Genomic DNA, 22052 nt, shown 5'->3' with positions numbered 1-22052 from the left:
CGTCCCTTACTGCCAATCGGGGCAGTCCGAATTGATTTTCGACGAATCGCAGGGCGGAGGCGGCGCAAGGGGTGGAGCGCTGCAATAGATGGCGTTCGTAGAAAACAACATTTAACAACAACGTGTGCGGATACTCCACCTGAAATCCGCACCACCTCAGAATCGTGGTATGCTGCTTTTAAGTGTTGTGCTTTCCACGCCTTCTCCTGAGATTTTTTTCCCAGGCTCAGGATTATGAAAGCTGCATAGTCGTGGCATATGCAATTGAAAACAACCTTAATCAACTCTACATTGTAAAAAGCCATTTTTTTTCAAATTTTGAAAGTGTCTCTGTAACATTTCACACTTAATCCGTTAATCCACTAAGAATGGGTCGAGATGCACTTGATTCGTTTCATGGTGAAACAGTTTTCTGTGAATTAGGGTTCTGCAGAAAATTGTCGACAGAAAAAAAAATGTTTTTGGATATCGGGATTTTGTGCTTTTTTTTCGAGTTCTGCGATTTTTTTTTTGGGATTATTGGGATAGAAATATTTTTGGGAAAGATTTTGAAAGGTTCACAGTTCGAGCACAAGTAAATAATTTAGAAAAACCTCACTTTGTTTGTTTTTGTCATTTTATCTTTTCCAACGATAAGAATTACTGTTGAACGAATTCCTTTGGAAATTTAGAAAAACCTCACTTGTTTTTGTCGTTTTATCTTTTCCACGAATAAGAATTACTGTTGAACGAATTCCTTTGAAAATTTCTTTATTCGGTCATTAAATTCCCTCAATCTTATCTATACATGAAAGGATGTTTTGATTCTATCTTGTACTTTAATACAGGAGACAGCAGATAGGGGTGATAACAAATAAAATTAAAAAGAGACGATAGTTTGTCCAATATTTTGAATTAGTTTCACAAAATGTTGTCTTGAGACCCATAGCCTACGGGAACTGAGTTATTTATAAAATGTAATCGGATCGAGGTACCACCCATGCTTGAAATTCAAAACACTCTGATATTTCGAAAATTAAAGACACCATGTCGATGATGTTCTCCAGAAGAAGATAGGACTAAGGGGTGTAGATAACGATTCCGAGACCACACACAACTCATCCTAGCCGTTGTGAAAATTGGAAACGGATTTTCACTATGATTTTTCTCACGAAGCAGCTACTCTCCTCCCAAGGCGCCACACACGCGCCGCGTCCTCGAGCGAGCGGAAGAGAATCAATGAGGTTCTCTCAGCAACCTATCTAAGCTAGACCAGCTAATAAGCTACTGAGAAAACCTGTAATTTTTAGAAAGGAAATATAAAAATCTTATCATGCAGCGTATTTTCGAGTACTGTGATAGATTCCGATGGATCAACAATTAAAAACCATTCTTTTCGGGCTCTACGATTTACACTTGTGACCCCAATGAACCAATACCGTAATGGACACTGGTGATTCTTGAATACAACATCTGGTTTGATCCAGAGTTGTTTTTTACATATTGGATAATAGTTAACAACGGCAATGTAAAATTTTTACTAGCAAACTAAACACCATCATGACCACAGGTATTCGTAAATCCATTTTAAACGAAAGGTAGAGTATATTTTTTGTAGAAAGATGAATATAGATGACAAAGTTTACTACAATGGAGAACAAATTGATACAACAGAATTAGGCCGGGTTAGTGGTGTAGTAGTTGGGGGAAAAAAAGAAAAAAACGCTTTTGAAAATGATCCCCCTCCCCCCACCTCATTATATCCGATTATAAAAGAGTCAATAAAATAAAAATAATCAAAAGAATAAATTGAACGCTTAACAAATAAATTAAGCGTAATGATATGAGTTACTAAATATCAATAAAATAATAATAATAATAATAATAATAATAATAATAATAATAATAATAATAATTAATAGTACCCCAATGAATATTAATAATTGGTACTATAAAAACTATGTAAAACAAAGATATATGATATAAAATAGATGCCACAAATAGCTCATTGCAAGGATTAGAAGTGTATCGATGTATATGTGCACATATAAGTTGGAAACATTTGGTTTGATCCAACATTTGGTTATAAGGAAATTTTCAGCAAGTAATCGATCACTCAATCTCTTCTGACACTGATTACGGATATTCAAAAGTTCGATTAGAAATTCGTAGCCTATGTGTTCAGGGGATTTTAATGATTACTTGTATGTTGGGTCTAATTGCATTTAGAGATGTAGCACTGGGATTTGTAAATATTAGGTTGTTCGGACATAAACGAGACTTTCGAAACTTTACTAATTTCGAACAGCAATTTGGACAGTTTTCCATTTTGTTCCTGGCGTTTTCCTGTATATTTTACTTTCTTTTTTGTTTATTTTTGATTTCTGTAATATTTTTTCTATTTCATAAAAATTTTTTATTTCATAAAAACAAAAATTTACTTACTTATTTACTTATTTATTTTTATTTTATTGAAGATGTGATTTCGCAAAGTCAATGATACAAATGGTTTCAACGCTTTGAAAATGGAAATGAGAGCTTAGAAGACGAAGAACACCGACGTCGTCCTCAAGTGGTAGGCGACGAATTACTGATTTTTTTGAATTCGAGTCTGATCCGACACAAACTACAAGAAAACTTGCCCTAGAGTTCGGATGTTCGAATTCGACAATTGACGAGCATTTACATACAATCAGGAAGACAAATCGGTGCGGCAAATGGGTTCCTCATAAGTTGAGTGATGAAAATAAAGCTGTCCGTAAAAATCGAAAAAAAAATCGAAGAGTTGGGCTGGAAAGTTTTGCCGCATCCGCCGTATAGTCCGAACTTTGCTCCTTCGGACTACCATCTATTTCGATCGATGCATCTCGGAGAAAAAGTTCAACAATATCGACGAAGTGTGATCTAAGGTCGCATCATACTTCGACTCACAGCCAAGCAAAATCTTTGAGGACGTCATCCACAACCTGCATGATCGATGGCGAAGCGTTGTTGATAGTTGTGGAGAATATTGTTTGGAATAAAGACTTGTTATAAAAAATTTTGTGATGTTTGAAAGTTTGAGAGTTCGAAAGTTCGCTTATATCCGAACAACTTAATATGTTCGAGGATGAAAAAGGCGCGTTTGTAGTTGTTGCAGGAAGTTGTCGTCCTATAAATGCAGTAGCTGTGCTTGCTGCTCCAATTGAAGATGACAATTCAAATGTTGTGTGACACGAGGAAAAAAAAACAATGTTTGGCACATTTATTATTCTCCTCCAATCTGTTCCAGTTTAAACCAACATCTTATCGAAAGTTCTACGTTCTGCAAAATTTTAAGATTATACACTTATTTTTAAGATAATTATCTACATACACTATAAAATCTACAAACGGGCGGGTGTGGTGTAACGGTTGGAGATTCTGCTTCCTGCACGATCGATCGGAGGTTCGAGTCCGCCCTAATGCTCACCAAGCCTTTCATCTCTTCGCGGTCCGGATAAATTTGTACCAGATTTGTCTGGGAGGATAAAAACACTGACTTGACACATCGCCTAGCCACCGCAAGTCATTGTATAGGCCAGTTACACACTCGTAAACCTCAAACGATTCTGAATTGAATTGAACGTGATGGCGCATCCCAAGCGGATTGATTAATGCCAGAAACCTCATCCCTTATCCTTTTATCGACAAAAGAAAAAAAAACATGCCTGGAACCTTCTCCTCTTCGTGCTACGGTCCTTATCATACACATTTATTGTCACTGTCGATACGCTATTTTGACGCGCCTCAGTGCAAGTACTTACGCGATACAGTTACTCGTTGGATAAACCTCACAAAGTGTTTCCTTGCTCAACATTCCATCGGTTTTTTTCAGAATAATCAACACAGATACCAGTATGTGATTTGTGTCAACTGGACTTTGTTACATCTCTAACTTGATGTTACCTCAAACTTCAGAAATTGCAAAAAATCTTCAATAGGTAATTGTTTCTTGAAATTCAATGATGGTTTTCCTAAACAAGCACATATTTTTCAAAGACATGTAGGTTAGTGGCTACTTATATCTAGTACTGATGTCGAAAAAAACTACCTAAGAAGAGTTTTTAATCCTCGCCTTCGCTATCACTTTGCTGAAGAAGAAATTTCGTCCCTTCAACTGAGGCTGAGATACAATATCATGCATAAACATTTTTTGAAAAAAAACGACGGGGAGTGAGGTAAGATACCGTAAGCCGCCATCGCTCGCTTTTGACTTGTCATAGAAGAGGAAATTCTGAACAACTTATAAATCATTCCTCCACAACGGTTCACCGCCTTACAGTAGCGTGGAGGTGATTACGGACGTCGAACATGCACAGCGTACGTCGCTGAGAAGGAGTACGAGACCTTCGACATTCCGAATTCTCGGAGTCGGAAGCCTAACTAAGAGTGAACCATCATCAAGATTCACCATCTAATCATCGATTCCGGAAGGCGAAAACTTGGTTGGTACTAGGCCGCTTTTGAACCATCGATCGATCGTGCATTGGCAGCGTCAAGCTCTTCCCGACTGCGCCATGCCCACCTCATTGTAGGGAATCATCATAAAAATAAAGATCTGATATTAACATTTCGCAAAGCACACCATTTCCAACAAAATGTTCGTTTAAACTGGATTAAACTAAGGGAAAATAACAAGGATGCGAAATATTGTTTATTTTCTTTGTGTCACATTAAATTTGTAATATCATCATCGACTGCAGCAGTAGGCACACAGCTACATCGCTTGTAAGACGATTACTTCCTGCAACGACTACATACGCACGTTTTTCGTCCTCGTACATACATGCAAGTACCAGTGCCACAATTCTAAATCATATGGAATCACAATCAACGTACGGGCAGTCGTTAAAATGTCTTGAACGCATAGGCTTCGAATTTCTACCTGAAATCTACAGGATGAAATACACAGGCCAGCAGCTATTTTAGCTAGAAGAGGGCCTGCATCCATACGGGCGCAGGTGGTATAGTAGGTATTGCCTGCGCTGCCAGAAAAGCTTATCAGGAGCAGAAGTATTACGAGCTGATGCATATTAAGCTGAAAAGCAGCTAAATAAAAGAATATGCCTGTTTTCTTTCATGACAAGAGAACGATAGCAAATAATGCCTTCATTAAAAGTTCTAGACTGTATGGAGACTGAATGCTTGAACTAAACACGTGAATATACCTAGACTAATGTGGGAGCTTATGAAAAAGAGCCAAAAAGCGAATTCATAAATATGAGAAATAGCCAAAAAGCGAATTCGTGTACAGCATGGTTCTCGGGTCTTTTATAGAACTTGAAGTGTGAATTATAGTGAGATTTCTTTATATGAAATTGATCTTTTCTGATGTGGCAGCTCCAATTGCAAACAGCATTGAAATTGTTAGCATCGGTAAATCTACCGCTATTGAATCTTTTGATTAACAAACATCAAATATTGGAATAAGGGTCGAAAGCGTGGGTAGAATTGTTTTCATATCAGTTCCGGTGATTTCGTTATTGAATTGGAAACATGTTTTTAATCAAATGAAGTGGAAATCAATAACTCTGACACGAGCGGCTTGGATCAATTGTGCATAAAATCATTTTTCAACCGAAAAAGAGTGATGGTGAATTGCTGCTGTGGAGTCAGAGGTATCGCACAGTGCAGTTTCTAGTTTTTAGTTTTTAGTTGTTTTTTTTAGTTTTTTTTTAAATATTATAATTTTACAGTACAATAATAGTTCCGTAATATTAAGGAATTGGATCAATCAAGCGACGAAAAAGAAATCGAGAACTCTCTTTTGGAATTTTAATGGAAAACCAAGGGTACTGACTGATTCGGTTATCTTCTCTTGACTACACTAGAATACCTCGAAAGAGTTTTTGCAGAGCTAATGAGAATTTCGGGCGAGTGTGTAGTGTAGCGGTTAGAGGTTTCGCTTCCTGCACGGTCGATCGGAGGTTCGAATCCGTCCTTGTGCTCACCTGGCCTTTCATCCCCCCAGGGTCGATAGATTCGATAGACAAGACTTGCCTGGGAGGATAAAAACACTGACTTGACACATCGCCTAGCCCCCGCAAGTCATTGTATAGGCAAGTTACACACGTTCGTAAACCCCAAACGATTCTGGATTGAAGTGAACCTGGTGGCTGGTCCCAAACGGATTTATCCACGCCGGACACTTCATCCTTTAATGAGAGCTTCAGCAATGGTCGCCAAATCGCGATAGCAGCAGATCCGTAGGAAACGCATTGGGACGCAGCATGAGTTTTTGAGCAGATCATCACGCTCTCATTACCTCTGCAAGAACTCTCTCAAGGCTTTCCGGAGTAGTGAAGAAAACACATACGAACCAGTTAGTGCCTTTAGTTTTTCAAAGAAAAAATCCGAAAGAGAGTGCTGATATTCATTTTCGACGGGACCATTTTTTTCCATTTTTTCTGAATTTCTGAATTTCATTCTCGACGCAGTTTAAATCCTATTTTGAATTTTTTAAAAATTCTTAAATCATTGTTGTTCCTGTAATTAAAGGGACGTTTCCAATTCGCTGACGAATTCACGAGAACTGATCAATATGGGAACAATTTCACCGATGATTCCGATCCTTTTTACCCATATTTAATGTTTGGTAATCAAAAGAAGATTAAATGATGGTAGAGTTACCGATGTAAACAATTTTAATGCCATGTGAAATTTAAGCGGCTGCGTCAGACAAGATCAATTTTAGATGTAAAACTAAGAAAAAATGAATACGTTTCAATCTCCATAAAAGCCGTGAAAACCGTACTGTTCACAATTTCACTTTTGGCTCTTTTTCATAAGCTCCGACATTAGTAGTACACGGTAGCATGTACACGTTTTTAGCTTAAGCAGTCTCCATATTCAGTCTCCATACAGTTTAGAACTTTTAATGGAAACATTATTTGTTATCGTTCTCTTGTCATGGAAGAAAACATGCATATTCCTCTGTTTAGCTCCTTTTCAGGCTAATATGCATCAGTTCGTAATACTTCTGCTCCTGATAAGCTTTTCTGGCAGCGCAGGCAATACCTACTATACCACCTGCGCCCGTATGGATGCAGGCCCTTTTCTAGCTAAAATCGCTGCTGGCATGTGTATTTCATCCTGTAAATTTCAGGTAGAAATTCGAAGCCTAAGCGTTCAAGACATTTTAACGACTGCCCGTACGTTGATTGTGATTCCATGTGATTTAGAATTGTGGCACTGGTACTTGTAGAAATGTTCGAGGACGAAAAACGTGCGTATGTAGTCGTTGCAGGAAGTAATCGTCTTACAAGTGATGTAGCTGTGTGCCTACTGCTGCAGTCGATGATGCTATTACAAATTTAATGTGACAGGAGCAAAATAAACAATGTTTTGCACATTTATTATTCTCCTCAAGAAAAAACATTCCTGAAATCTTCTTCTTTTCATGCTACGGTCCTTATCATACACATTTATTGTCATTGCCGATACGGTAGCTGAATTTGACGCGTCTCATTGCAACTGTAACTCATCGTTACACGATCACACGGAAGATAAACTTTACACAGGGTCCCATTGATCATTTCATTGGTTTATTCAAAATATTTCAAGCACGTTAAATGCTCATTTGGCTATGTCACATCCTGAACTACGTGGGTATAAGCTCAAACTTCGTTGCAGAAGAACTCCATTGTTGACTTGTTTCCTGAGATTAAATGGAGGCTTTCGGACATAGAAAGGATTTATTTATTTCGTGTATATCTGACGATAATGAAATTGCCAATAACTGCTAATATCTAGAATTGAAACTTAACTTTAAAAAAGGTTTAAATTTTCTTTCCATTACTTTTCTATGGGAAAAAACTCAGCATTAAAATTGTCACTTTAGTAGCAATCATGTAGGAGAAATAAAAACAGTCACGAAAGTTTGATGCTGGCGGCAAATGTTGCAAATATTCAACAATGAACGTAGGAAAACATACAAAGAACACATTTCTTGAAACGCGAGGAAAGGGAAGAATAGAACTCATGAACAAATGAATCAAATCAAATTTCGGAACGAACCTAGGACCCGTACTAATGGAATGATCCTCAGAAATTCCACAAGTTGAATTCAGTAAGACGAGAAATTCAGAGATATTAGTTATTAAAATCCTTTACAAAACAAAAACCATAAAAATAGCAAAATTTACAAGAATCGAGACAGAATATCTTTGGAACGATGATAAATTACACAATGCAGTGTTACAACAACATTTTTTCGTTGAAAACCCGTTACCATGAGAATTTGTGCAGGAATTACTCTGAAAACATGCTCATAAAGAGGTTCTCTATGTGAAGAATCAATGAAAAAGGAATTTTTTTCGGGAAAGATCCTTTATCGAAATTGTTCAACGCACCATACAAGTGTTTTCAGGATCGGAGTTATTGGCACACAGTGCTGAGTATATGTTCTCATCGTCTCCCTCTTTGAACAAATCCAGGCAGTATTCAGGATTTGTGCATTCGACAGCTTCCTGAAATTGTCTCGTGGTTATTTCGAATTCCCTCCAACCATTGACACCCGATATTTTCATTTATGAACAAGAATAGATGTGTTCTAATAATCAGGTCATCAGATAAAGAATAAAAAAGGATAAAGTTTCTGGTGTTGATCAATCCGCTTGGGATGCGCCCCCACGTTCACTTCAATTCAGAATCGTTTGAGGTTTACGAACGTGTAACTGGCCCGTACAATGACTTGCGAGGGCTGGCCGATGGGTCAAGTCAGTGCTTTTATCCTTCCAGACACGTCTGGTACCAATTTATCGAACCCGGAGGGATGGAAAGCTTGGTGAGCAGTTTCTAGGCGGTTTTGAACCTCCGATCGATAGTGCAGGAAGCGGAACCTCTAGCCACTACACTACACCTACCCCTAGCACTAAAAACAGCGATGATATTCATAGCTAGCCAATGTCTTATAGAATGGCAAGAATCCACCGGGGAAACGATGACAATGACAATAAAAGGAAATAGTCACTGGCGTATCAATCCACTTGGGAAGCGCTAACGGGTTTTACTGGAATTCGTGATTGAAGTTTTGGAACGCGTATAGGCCTATGCACTGAGTTGCGGGGGCCAGCCGATGATCAAGTCAGTGTTTTTATCCTCCCAGACAAATCTGGTACCAGCTTATCGACCCCGGAGGGATGAAAGGCTTGGTTTGCACTAGGGCTTTTTCGAACCCTCGACCGTGTGGCCACAACGGACCTCTAACCGACTGCGCCACACTCGCCACGGCAATGACAATGGTGAGTTAAATTCAAATAAATGAAAAAGTTAAGTTTGAATCGAATCGAACCTTTCGCAGGCTAGTTGCCTGCGAAAGGTCCCACGTACATAGTTGTTATGTAGGGAAAAAGGATCTTTTGGTTTTAAACTAGGGTCTTATTGATCCGTTCTATTATATTCTATTGTATTTCATACTTTTTTTCATTTTTTCTAAAGAGGACATGTGTAAAATTTTGAACATTATAACAGAAATTCTTAACGGTAACTGATCACAGTCAAATGCTCTATAATTCTTGAATTTTTGAATTTTCAAGGATTTTTAAATGAAGAATCTAGATCATTAGCAAATAAAATGAATCTTTAATAAGACGCTATAGCAGCTAAAACTTCGTAGATTTACTAAGACAACTGCAATTCTACAACCTTGCGAGAAAAAAAAAACTTAAATTTTCTTCTCAAGCCTGTCCTAAGTACCTCAAGAAAAAAGCTTCCGTAGTTTAGAGGGAAATATTCCGCTTTAACAGATTCTCTTAACTCATACTCTCTGTGAATATGTGCTAACAAAAAAAAAAATCTCTTACTCTTTTTCCATGCTCTATTTCACCACCGTATTGATGATCAATAAAATTGTAGCACTGTAGAGAGAATGCTGAAGGTAGAAATAATAGATATAATGTAAACATAAGCGTGCCGTGCTTAGCAGTAGCAATTGATTTATGCAATCTTATCATATGGTCGAATTCGGGACATCGGTGGTGGTAAATGACGTCATTAACTGACAGGTTTTCGATTAAAATCTGATGCATACTATTCATTTCCTCAAAAGTATGTTACTTGATAAAAAAAATCTACGGAAAGAATTTTATGTACAATACATCCATCTTTCTATCAATTTAGAAATGGATGAAACGTGGAAAAGGAAATCCTAAGAAAAATATCAATCAAGTTCATCTGTGTTCATTAGTATCCTATCCTTACCTGAAATGGCTTCACATCTTTTTCGTTAACCGCTGTCAAGGGTTTTAGCGAAATTTTGTTTTGAAAAGTTTTTTTTTGTTGTTGTTTTAGTTTTTTGTTTTTGTTTTAAAGTTCCTAACCTTTCTGCTTTTCACCACATTAACTCTTCTCCAAGTTTTTTTTAAGCTCTTCTCCAAAGGTTTTTCCTTAACTTCTCTCTAAGGGTCCAAGAGAAGCGGCTTTTTTCTGGAATTTGAAGTTGTGCGATTAAAGACGGCAAGATCATGGTATATATGGTTTTAGCCATACGACTACTCAAGTGCAGTTGACAGAAAACATGGTCCCACCAGGCCGACGCCGCACGTCCGCCAAAGAGGCGCGGCGGGTGCTGCGGGTAGCTCACAAGTGGAAAAGAAAAATTTCACCATTGATCATCAAGTGTATCAGAGCGGAGGAGAAGGAGGAGACGTGGAGTGGGGAAAGGGGAAAGCGCACTTTCACCAGATCACACGTTTGCCGACGTATGCGTCGCGTCGGTCCGGATGAACGCGTTCGGCAGCAATTGTCGCCGTGCCCGTACTTATGCTTCTGAATGACTGCAATAAGCGTTTGATTAAGGAAGGACTGTATATCAGAATCCATGAAAAAAGAATGCCAAGCAGAGGAAGTGTTTAGTGGATGTGTTGAGCTCGTGGACTGCAGAAGAAAAGCTGCACCTATCATACTTTCTTCGAAATCCCGAAATTTCGCTAACTTTCTACAATTTATCATTTCGGGGACTCACGAATAAAATGCTGAGTTTAAGATAACATCGAAGTTAGAAGAACAACGTTTATACACAATTATTTCCCTCTTTTAATTAAATCCTCGAGCGGGACATTTCCACCATTCGCACATCGTGAACATACACATGTTTTACGTCCTCCTCTATTTTCACAGTAACCAGTGCCACAATTCTGAAAAAGTACGGTTAAAGAAGAATGAACATTTATCCTCTATATAGTTTCGCTTTTTATGGATGCTGGGCTGCTTGGATAATCGAGAGAATGAGAAATCTGAGAGAACGCTATACCCTAGACATAATATTTTTGTGATTCCACAATAAAAATATTAAAAATGGTCTCGAAAACCTGAATCAACTCAGATTCTAATTCCGCTTTACCATTGCGCTTGTCAAGCTAACTTTTTAAAAAAACTTGTTTATAAAAGATTTCTTTTTGGAGTTCGCTGGATTTTGTCTACTGCTCGGATTATCTAATCAATAAATAGTTTACTAGAAGATGAAAAAGAATGAGTTGCTCTTTCTGCTGACAGAATTTAACTCTTTTTTTTTACTCCAGAAGAGATTTTTTCAAAAAAAAACCTCAATAGGAGATGTAAAGAAAGCTGATTTTGCTCCGTAACCTCATATGTTTATGGATAAGAATTCCTATGCTCCTATACCACAAAATCATTTGATAAGGTGCTCCTGTACGGAATGCAACACGTGTGTGAAATACGAATCGGGACGCAGACTAAACTACTGTTATACTAAACTAACGTCTAATGATGATGAACGATATATAATAAATGTTCTAATATTTATTTATAATTGCTAGGAGACCAAAATCACATGTCTATAAATATAATAACATATAAATATAATATAATAAATCTATGTTTTGAAGTTATTCTCTGTCTTTTATTATTTATTATTATTTTATTACTGAAGACGGCTCTTGAGAATTATTCAATCGTTGAGGGATACGAATCTATGAGAAGGAACAGATCATCCATAACAAAGAAAAATCCTCGCTGATAAGAATTCCCCTTCAAAATTCCCATTGAACTTACGTTTCCTTATCAGTTCGAACGAGCGAACTATACATTGAAAGGTTTTAGAAGGTCTTGACTGGAGGCAAAAAAAAGAAGTCCTAGTATTTAAGGAATTTTGAAGGAAATTCTTAGAAACCTGTAGAATTAACGACCGCCCACCGACATTTAAGAGTTGTGAGTGAGTTTATGAAGATTTCTATACATCAAATCAATATAATCAATCAATATAATCGTATAACTAACCTGTATGCTACATGAAGTAATGCAAGCTGCTCTGGCAGCTTTGTCAAGAATCGGCACATCCATTCTGGCACATGTGGAAAGGTAGAATTGTGGAGAGATGAATCCGAAAATAGCGAATAGTGCGAAGCAAAGAAGAAGCTGGTTCATAATTTTCTGAAATCCCATTTTTTTTAAAATTAAAACGAGTAAGTGTGGAAATTTCGGATTGTTTTAATTGATATTACAAGAGAAATATTAAATGGAATATCGTAGTGCGAATGCTCTCAATATGCTCCGACGACATTTTATAGAACGACTTATTAGGTATGGGGAATTTGTGACGGAACTGGCCAAATAATCCCGTAACTGAACAAACTAGAAATCTGTTCCTCCACACCATGTCATCGCCATGTTGTCCTTCAAAAATCAAAGTGAGATTAGAAAGTAGACGAGTAGAAATAATTGAAAATAAAATAAAATTTAATTTAATTCAAAATTGCTTAAAAATAGAACGACTGATCTCGACTTGTCTGGCTACTCATCTCCTTTTGATTTCCTTTTTTATAAGTCAACAAAATTAGAGCTTCACTATGAAATTCTGAGCGCCCAGGAATTAAAATTCATTGATTAAGAAAATTTTGTAAAACAATGAAGTGCTTCCCCTAAAAATAAATTGTAAAAGACTCAAAGAAAGGAAAACATCGATCTTTAGCTACTTTATCGTATGAATACTTTAGGGAAATTTTATCAAACATAGCTCACCTATGGGAAAATGAAAATCGAGGAGTTCCAGGCAAGAGAACAATATAAGAACATCTGTGACCATAGTTTGTACAACGTACTCCTCGATGATCTCTATTCGGACACTAAACTGAGTCATATGTGTCATTAGTCGGCTTGTAGCGTTAGAAAACATGAGATAAAACCAACGATCAGTGTGTTTTTGAAGGACAACATGGCGATGATATCGTGGTGGACGAGCAGATTTCGAGTTTGTTCAGTTACGGGATTATTTGCCCAGCTCGGTCACAAGTTCACGCCATGCCTAATAAATGCGCTATAAAAAGTGGCCAGCGCATTTTGAAGGCATGCGTGCTACGATATTCCTTTGACATTTTGGTTGTAATATTAGTTAAAGCCATCTGAAGTTTCTGCATATGTTCGTTTTGAATCTAAAAAAAAGTTTCTGCACATGCTCGTTTTGAATCTAGAAAAAAGAATAATTTTAGAAATTTATGAACCAGCTTCTTCTTTGCCTCGCACTATTCGCTCTTTTCGGATTTATCTCTCCACAACTCTATCTTTCCACATGTGCCAGAATGGATGTGCCAATTCTTGACAAGGCTGCCAGAGCAGCTTGCATTACTTCATGTAGTATACAGGTTAGTTTTACGAATTTCTATCGTTGAAAAAGGTTTCTATGAAATTTTTCAGCACCAACATTTTATTTCGAAATCAGCTCTGTAGAAATTTCAGTAGTATTTGGTATTCGTTTTATTACGAATTGCTAATCCAGCAATCGTTTACTGTAGAATTCACTTCGTATCCGTAAAAAAACTCGTTTTTATTAGTGCTCATTTACTGCAAAATTTCTATCTGCAACCAGTTCTTTTTTTTTCTCACCTCTCCCCGAAAGGAATTTTGATGATTCACTACGAAATCGGTCGTGTAGGTTTAGAATAATATGATTACAAGTTTGTTATTCAGAGAAGAGAAAAAAAGCATGATTGGTCTACTGTAAAAGAAGAGGCTGGTCTGGTCACCACGTGCTATATCGTGAAAAGAATCTGTGGTTTAACAATCCAAAAGAAATGAAATACTGAGGTTTCTTCGTTTTTTTTTTCGATGAATTCCTTCCCCTCGCAAAGCTATGAATATTTTGAATGTAGGTATATGATCGTATCTAAATGCATGCTGAAAAAGAAGAAACTTTGGAAACTATTAAAAAAAAAAACGAGAAAAGAAACCAGATTGAATAACGCATTAAAAGAACCTTTCATAGTGAACTTTCTTTATTGATTCTATCCGATTATGCCAAAACAAATATTCTTTTAATTGGATGTGTTGATCAAGATTTAGAGATTAGGATTTAGATCAAGATTTACCCCACTCTTTTTCCTTTTCCTACGATTATTTATTAGTTTTCCTACGATTATCAAAATTCTTCACAGGCAAAGATGAAGAAAAAACTAGGCGTAGGTAGGAATTTTGCAGCACATAGCTGCAAATGGGAGTAACACTTTCAGATATTATAGTTGTGAATTTTACCGTGTACCACCAGAACTAACACTTGACTTGACTTAATCGGCATTCTTGATGTCATCACCTGACGCGATTACCCCCATTTTCGCAGAGGTGGGCTTTACTTGAACACAGCCCTGCCCAACCTTCTCGATCTCGAGCTTGCACAGAATCAATCCATCGTCGTTATTCTATATTCTGCGAAACCTTACGTCCCAGCTGAATTGCCTACCCACGCTGAGTGTCCTCAGAACCTCTTTCACCACCACAGCCCAGAACTTCCGCTTTTAGCCAGGTGGCCCCTTCCAGCTCAAACCCGAGAAACCACTTAGAATTCGTTGAACAAGGCGATCTGGTCTCCTAAATATATGACCAACGAAACCAAGACGATTTTCTGTAGCCGTTTTTTAACCAGCTTTCGTTCCGTGCAATCAAGCTTCTCCATAACCGTTGATGGTGCTGCCCAAGTCTCCGACCCGTACGTCATGATGGGGCGTATTGCAGATAGACGGACTCGCAGCTTCACTTCGTTGGTTTTGAGAGTCGACTACATTCATTTAATCAAGGAGTTAAATGCAGAAATGGCTCCAGCGCATCATTGCTGAACACCCTTCTCGTAGCTGCCATTGTTCTTCAGCTTCCACTCAGAATTCATCGACGAGTTCTATCGGTTATCCGTCCACCGCTCCCGTTCGAGGCCCCAAAGAGATCCACATCTGCTTGCATTTATCAGGACGTAGACGTAGTCCATGTTGAACTTTCGTAATGCTTTCGGCGAAAAAAACAACATCGTCAGCAAACCCGAGATCAGTCAAGGGGCCTGATGGTGCTATGACGATGTCGGCAGGGCGCTGATCAACTGTTCCTAGCATAATGTCTTCGATGGAGAAATTAGACAGCAAGGGTCCTGGCACTACTCCTTGTCTTGCTCCGGTTGCCACAACAAACGGTGCTGTGCATCCAAATCGGTGTCCGAGCTGCAGCAGTTCTTTGTTGATTCATACCATCAAGCAAGTAAGAGAACTTTCCTGGTACTCTGTCGGCTCAGCGAACACGATCTCGATGAAGAGAGTCGAAAGCCGCTTCAAATACTTGGTCAATCGTAAATCTGGCAGGAAGAAACCACTTTGCCTGATGCGCGTTGTTTCTTCGCGATGTTTAATAAGACGGTCCAGGATAATCCAAAACCTTGTACATAACACGCTGCAAAGAGATTCTTCGATAACTCCTAAGCTCCATGATAACTCCGTGGTAACTTCTTGTGGAGGGGAATTATGATAGCCTGCCTCCGCGAAACAGGTATCCTTTCGTCTATCCATATTGAACGGATGATCTCTGTCATCTCACGAATCCATGACGGGGGAAGATATTTCAGCGTTTTTGCGCTAATCCCTCGTCTTCACCTGATTTTCCATTTTTCATCCTCTGAATACAGACCGAAACCTCCGAGTCGGTCGGTGGCTCGTATGTCGGTCTATGAACGTGCTCGTGTTAAGAAGCTGACGCCGCTAGCTGGTTCAGCGAGGTTTTGACGTGGTACCTCTAACTTAGAGGGATCGCCTCACCGACGGCCACTCCATTTGCAGTGTTGAGGACTGGAGAAAATCTTTTCATTTTGCGGCTATATTATTTCAGTAAAGCATAGAGTTTCTGCGCGTTCTTGTCCTCTCACCGTCCATTCTTACTCGCGGTCTTTTTGCAGCACGCTTTGCCTGGCTGACTTCGGTCTGCTGGCCTCCTTAATATATGACCAGAGAAGCGAAGACGATTTTCTGTAGCCGCTTTCGATTCTTTTTTCTTGGCTTGCTTTTCCTCGAGAGTGATACGGACAGCGCATACAGAATTTTACAAGGTTTTCTTTCTGCAGGCGCAAAGGCAAACTTTGTAAGGGAATCTGCATCGAAAACCTTCTTCCCGGTTCGTACTCAACTATGAATAGACAATCGTTGCTGGAAATTTACTCCGCATTCTTTTTCTTTCAGAGCTGCCATGTCGGTTTTCGGCTGGAGAAGAATTCCTCGGTTTCTCTTGTAGTACCGTATTTCGAAGCAGAGAAGAACTGGACAGTGGTCAGAGTCGACAACAGTATCCCAAATAGCTCTAGATATTCGGGTGTTCGACTGAATAATGTTTGCAGTCAGAACATAGTCGACTGAACTTTGAGGATCCTCATCTACCGCTTGCGCTACTCTTCAGACGTTTAAAAGGTTTAACCCTCCCACGTGAGCTGATGACGTCGGTGATTTATACGTGGAAGGGATGATGTGGCCTACCTGTTCACAAGAATCGATCAGACGATTACCGTCCGACGCTCCGCTGGATAATATCATTTTTCTAGCATACCAGATTGTTGTTAGAGATCCGTCTTCGCATTTGCGTCGATTCCGATAATGACCACCTACTGGGTATTTTAGACATCAACGCATTGAGTTCATCATACAAGGCGTCCTTACTGTTTTCCTCAGCGGTTCCCGTAGGAGCCTGACCACTTACGATTCAAAGTTTACGTTCTCTGCGATCCCGCAGAGAACATATGAAGGCCCTTCTAGACGATGTTGAGTCAAATCCCTCCACAAGATTGTTGTAATCGTTTTTCACAGGTATCACGCAGCCACCTATTTTCTTTTCATTGTTATCGCTGCAGAATATGGTGTGATCCCTATGCGGAGAACGGACCAATCTCTCATGCGTGTTTCTTGCAATGCACCAAACAGCATACAGAGATATCGCAGAAGCGTAGACAAAGCGGTTTGTTGGAGTTGACTTGATAGAGTTCAGCGAGACGAAACGAATAGTTGTCGCCAAAGATTCCATTCAGGGTCCGTTCAGGCAGTTGACCTTTCAGATTATTCGGCCACCACGTGCAGGTAGCAATGAGACTCGTATACGCGGCCCCAGATCTAAGACTAACCTAGATAAAGCTAACATCCTGGATTCGACAGTCCTCCTGCCACCTGCCAATGAACCATTCTAGGTTGTTTCAGATGCTGTTCTCATTTGCAGTCGTTTGTTGCAAGATTCCTATCTGCTTTTTTACATCTTTGCTTGTGAAGAATTTTAATAATCCTAAGAAAACTCCTCTCACGTGTATTTGAAAATGTAAGATGATACAATGATAGCTTTTTTCTCCGAAAGCAATTCCCATGCAGCTTACGAACAATAGGCAGACTGAGACATCAGCTCCTAATCTTGATAAATGCAGCAAATTTAAGCAATAATGATTTCAGCTTAATGGGATAGAATCAATAAAGAGAGGTCACTACAGGAGGTTCACTCGCCGCGTCACTTACTCCAATTTTTTTTTCACTTACTTTTTTTTAAACTTTTTTTGGCGTTTTTTAAAATATTTTCCAAAGTTTCTTCTCTTTCAGCATGCATATAGATACGTTCATATAAACACATGCAAAATGTTCAAAGCTTTATGGGGGGGGGGGGAACGAATCCCTCGCAAATGGAAGCGAAAAATCGAAAAAATCTTAGTATTCCATTTTCTTCGCATTTTTAAACCATAAATTTTTTTGACGATATACCACATGGTGATCAGACGCGTCTGTTCTCCATCATTAGACCAGTCGTATTTTTTTTTCTTTTCTCTGAGTAACAAACCTATAATGACATCATTTTAAACTTAGACGAGCGATTTCGCAGTGAATCATTAAAATTCCTCTCGGGCAGAGATTAGAAAAAAACGAGCTGGTTGCAGATAGAAAATTTGCAGTAAATGAGCACTAATAAAAAGCCAGTTTTTTTTTTGCGGATATGAAGTGAATTCTACAGTAAACGATTGCTGGATTAGCAACTCGTAATAAAATGGATACAAAAGACAAGAGAGATTATTACAGAGCTGATTTCGAAATAAAATATTGGTCTTGATAAAACGCATCCACTGGAAAGAAATAAGGTTAACCAAGTATAACGACCAACAAGTCAGTTTCTACGCACATCGGGTGCAAGATCCAAAAAAAAATTCAGGTAGAAATTTCTTTAGAGCTTTTACGGTCTAAAATATTTCAGGGACATTTTTCCATCGAACAGAAAGGCAAATGTCTATCAATCAACCATTTTTCCCATCAAAATACGCATTAAATTCATTTTTATTAGTTTCATTCACTTAGAGCATTACTCTGTGCGAACAACTTTCCAAAGATAATTAAAATAAAAGAAACAGTGATCCACAGTATGTGGTGGGCATCAAGTTTATCTGCAAACAGTCACCACAAAGCGACTATAGAGTGATCGATATCGACAGAAAACAATGCGGCTAGATTTCTAAATTGTAGCCACACGGGATGTGGTAGTTTATGGCCATGAAAATAATGGAATCTACAGTAGTTTAGATTTAATCAATTTAAAAAATTAAGATTTGAATTTAAACCAAACCAAATTGAATTAAATGGAAAAAATCTTCCCCTAGAGTTTTCGAATATAGTGGTTTAATATGTCCATTGCTCCCTAGCTGATCTACCTAATCGATATAACACCGAGAACCAGCAAGCAGGTTTACGATTATCACGGATACGATATACGAATAGAGTAATGTATGACTATTTTCTTTCAGTTTTGGGAAGTGAAATGTCTGGATGAAGTTCCGTTATGTTTTTTTTTTTAAATTAAACGTATTTTATGTTTTTTATTGCTACTATCGAGAACTATTATTCTATTCATGTTTTAAGCAAAGAAGAAATCGAACATTACATAGCTCTGTACGAAATAAAACATTCAGAAATATAAACACCAAGGACAAGATGAGTGATGAAATTTTTTAAAGTATTCTAAAGTGCAATTACAAAGAACACTTCTAGTCAACAAGAATTATTACATTTTTGAAAGCTGACTGTCTCAAATATATTTTTCTTTTCTTCACTTTGTTATCTGAAAACACTAGATTTTCTTTAGTTGACTAACACAAAAATGTTTCTGGTTCAAGTGCGGAATTTTCAGCAGCACTCTGATGATTCAAGGATTGAAATTGTCTTTTGCGAATTCCAATTCCACATTAAATCCTTTCCCCGAAACATGTATGGGCAGGCGTGTATCATTTTTACAGTTTAATTAGCAAACCAGCTTCAATTTATAGAAACATAGCCGCTATAAAAGCTGTTTCTGTTGGCTGTAACCCCAGAACTGTTCAGAACAGCCATTTTTCATTCTCTTCATTCTCACAATCTGATTTGAATTGAAGTTTTCAAATAGATAATGGTCTTCCTCGTATGATGACAGTATCCTTCTAACACTTCGGTTTTAATGTTGGTTGAAGCCAACTTAAAAGCATCACCCCACGAATCTGAGGTGGTGTGGGTTTCAGGTGGGTTATGCGTACACGGGTCGTAGATTTTGAGAGGTGGAGTAGGTTGATTCCGTCCACTTCTTCCTAATTTCCGTTAAAAAAAAACGGCCCGGAAGATGCGGCGCGTGCGCAAGGCTGGCGCGCTCCAATCGAACTCGTTGTAGAAAATAGCGCCCCGAAACGCTCGAAGCCGCATCTTACGGGTCGTTTTTTACGGCAACGAGGAAGAAAGTGACGAAATCACCCTCCTCCCCATAATCTACTACCCCGTGTAGGCATAACCCATCTGAAACCCGCACCACCCCAGATTCGTGTGGTGATGCCTTTAAACTTCTACATTAAATCCTTTCAAATTAAAAATAGTGAATTTTTGAGAACTATGAACGGTCTGCTTCTTTGCCTTGCACTGTTCGCACTTTTCGGATTTATCTCTCCACAAGTTTACCTTACCACATGTGCCAGAATGGATGTACCTGTTCTTAGTAAGGCTGCCAGAGCAGCTTGCATTGCTTCATGTAGCTTACAGGTGAGATTTCACTCAGACCTTGAATCTACTAAAATCTATTCTGTTCTGTTTTTCCATTTCGAAGGTAAAAAAAAGCTAAGACATCTTTGCGTTACTAACTACGTTACTAATCATAGGAATGAGATTCTGAGTTGAATACGGATGCAGAAAAGTCATTCCGCGGCGGATAACTGCGTTGCTCCGCTCATCCCAACTCTTCTCGACTACACTTTGTCAATGTGGAGCGCAGCGTGTCCCAGTTCATCGCATGCAATGTCGGACGAGTGACTGAGTTGCGCAGTGCGTGAATTAACGCATACTTGCGTTCATATCACACAAGAAAACACTGTAGCAAGGGATCCGTGAACAAATCTACTGACCTGAGACGAAAAAAATCGTGTTGTCGCTGCGCGAGCATTTCCTTAACGCAGAGGAAAGACGCAGAAGAATGTTCTCATGCGCGATTTGATGCGATAATGCAACAAAAACACTGCGAGGACGGGGGGAAACATCATGAAGCCTGCGAAAGATTTGAATTTCGATTACAATTTGATTCGGGGGTTTAAGCAAGTTAAAAACAATATTCTCAATGAGATTTGTACGGTATTCATCCTATGATCGACTATTCGTGCGAATAAATCCGCATTCAACCGCGTGGCGATCGTGTGAATAAACCGCGTGGCAGGAACATCCTAATATTTATTGCACCAGATGTACCTATTTCTTTAAATGGTGCATCGGCCAGGAAATGCTCGATGCAGCGCCGCGATAAATGAACTGAGGACACCTAATACGCTTCATTTCAGAACTGTGGCACTGGTTACTGTGAAAATAGAGGCGGACGAAAAACTTGTGTGTGCTCACGATGTGCGAATGGTGGAAATGTCCCACTCGATGCATTAATTAAGAAAAAGGGAAAATAATTCCAATGATCCATGAAAACCGAAAAAAAAATATGCACAAGTTTGAATTTTCGAAATACACAATAAACTCATTAAAAGATTGCTTAGTGAAAAACAATGTAAATTCATACACATTGCATTGTAAATAGTGAAGAGGGACAATTTATTATGATAATTTCAAGCGAGTAATTTATTAATTCCGATATTCTCTTGTGATTTGTTCAGAAAAAAAACCTCAGACTCAACGAGATATCAGATATAGGATAAATTACACAGCATTAATCACTCCTTTATCGGATCTGCCCATGCGTTCGGCTTCCATTCAGAATCGTTTATCGAGTTTATGAGCGCATGTTTCGCTCATACAATGAATTTCGTGGGGTAGCCGATATATCCAGTCAATATTTCCACTCGAACAATTCCAATAAAAATTTATCGTTCACAGAGGAGTGAAGGGCTAGTCTAACCTAGTGCGGTTTCAAAAAATCTACCGGGAAGTCACAGGCGAAACTCTTATTAACTGTGCTGGCTATGCACAGTTACTCTTGAGCAACCAGATATTGCTTCAAAAAAAAAACCAGATAAAGTTGTGCAAAGTACTATTCAATGAAGATTCGTTGAAAAACAAAAAAAAAATAGTCCTGATAAAATGAGAAAAATGGTTTGTAGAAGACCACAATTGTCTTTCTGTGCACTGCGAAATCCGCTGGAACAAGACGATACTGTGGACGGGGACGTCTTTTCTGCAGATCGTTACAAAAGGATATGAACAGATTGCATTAGGTAGTAGCCGAAAACGGACGAAGCCTAGGAAAGCTCACCCGACCTCATGTTCAATCTATTTGAGGTTTCTTTTTCCCGACGACCCACATTAGCAGCAGCATTAGCAGCATGTGATCAT

At 38.6% G+C, this 22052-nt stretch overlaps 5 protein-coding genes across 6 annotated transcripts; 2 read left to right on the top strand and 3 right to left on the bottom strand.

Annotated features, from left to right (window-relative positions):
* Positions 1 to 4737: 4737 nt before the first annotated feature.
* On the bottom strand, positions 4738 to 5032 carry RB195_007690 (uncharacterized protein; the record flags this gene model as incomplete). The annotated part of the gene is made up of 2 exons (XM_064181448.1): positions 4738 to 4809; positions 4886 to 5032. 2 exons carry the CDS (start codon positions 5030 to 5032, stop codon positions 4738 to 4740), a joined length of 219 nt encoding a protein of 72 aa, XP_064038237.1.
* Positions 5033 to 6958: 1926 nt separating this feature from the next.
* On the top strand, positions 6959 to 7253 carry RB195_007689 (uncharacterized protein; the record flags this gene model as incomplete). The annotated part of the gene is made up of 2 exons (XM_064181447.1): positions 6959 to 7105; positions 7182 to 7253. 2 exons carry the CDS (start codon positions 6959 to 6961, stop codon positions 7251 to 7253), a joined length of 219 nt encoding a protein of 72 aa, XP_064038236.1.
* An 855-nt stretch (positions 7254 to 8108) lies between these two features.
* RB195_007688 (uncharacterized protein) lies at positions 8109 to 12384 on the bottom strand (the record flags this gene model as incomplete). Of its 2 annotated transcripts, XM_064181446.1 has the most annotated exons (6): positions 8109 to 8255; positions 8352 to 8468; positions 9804 to 9871; positions 10691 to 10767; positions 11088 to 11135; positions 12238 to 12296. In XM_064181446.1, 6 exons carry the CDS (start codon positions 12294 to 12296, stop codon positions 8109 to 8111), a joined length of 516 nt encoding a protein of 171 aa, XP_064038235.1. The 2 variants fall into 2 exon arrangements, with proteins under 2 accessions (XP_064038235.1, XP_013301102.2); XM_013445648.2 differs by lacking the exons at positions 10691 to 10767; positions 11088 to 11135 and having other exon boundaries at positions 9804 to 10040; positions 12238 to 12384.
* A 2744-nt stretch (positions 12385 to 15128) lies between these two features.
* On the bottom strand, positions 15129 to 16787 carry RB195_007687 (uncharacterized protein; the record flags this gene model as incomplete). Its single annotated transcript, XM_064181445.1, has 2 exons — positions 15129 to 15434; positions 16731 to 16787. 2 exons carry the CDS (start codon positions 16785 to 16787, stop codon positions 15129 to 15131), a joined length of 363 nt encoding a protein of 120 aa, XP_064038234.1.
* Positions 16788 to 20123: 3336 nt separating this feature from the next.
* RB195_007686 (uncharacterized protein) lies at positions 20124 to 21172 on the top strand (the record flags this gene model as incomplete). The annotated part of the gene is made up of 2 exons (XM_064181444.1): positions 20124 to 20270; positions 21056 to 21172. 2 exons carry the CDS (start codon positions 20124 to 20126, stop codon positions 21170 to 21172), a joined length of 264 nt encoding a protein of 87 aa, XP_064038233.1.
* Between the last annotated feature and the right edge of the window lie 880 nt (positions 21173 to 22052).

This window comes from Necator americanus, chromosome I (genome assembly GCF_031761385.1).
Source record: "Necator americanus strain Aroian chromosome I, whole genome shotgun sequence".
In the NCBI taxonomy this organism is placed as follows: Eukaryota; Metazoa; Nematoda; class Chromadorea; order Rhabditida; family Ancylostomatidae; genus Necator; species Necator americanus.
The sequence above is the reverse complement of the archived record's forward strand: the minus strand, read 5'-3'. Positions and strand labels throughout refer to the sequence as shown.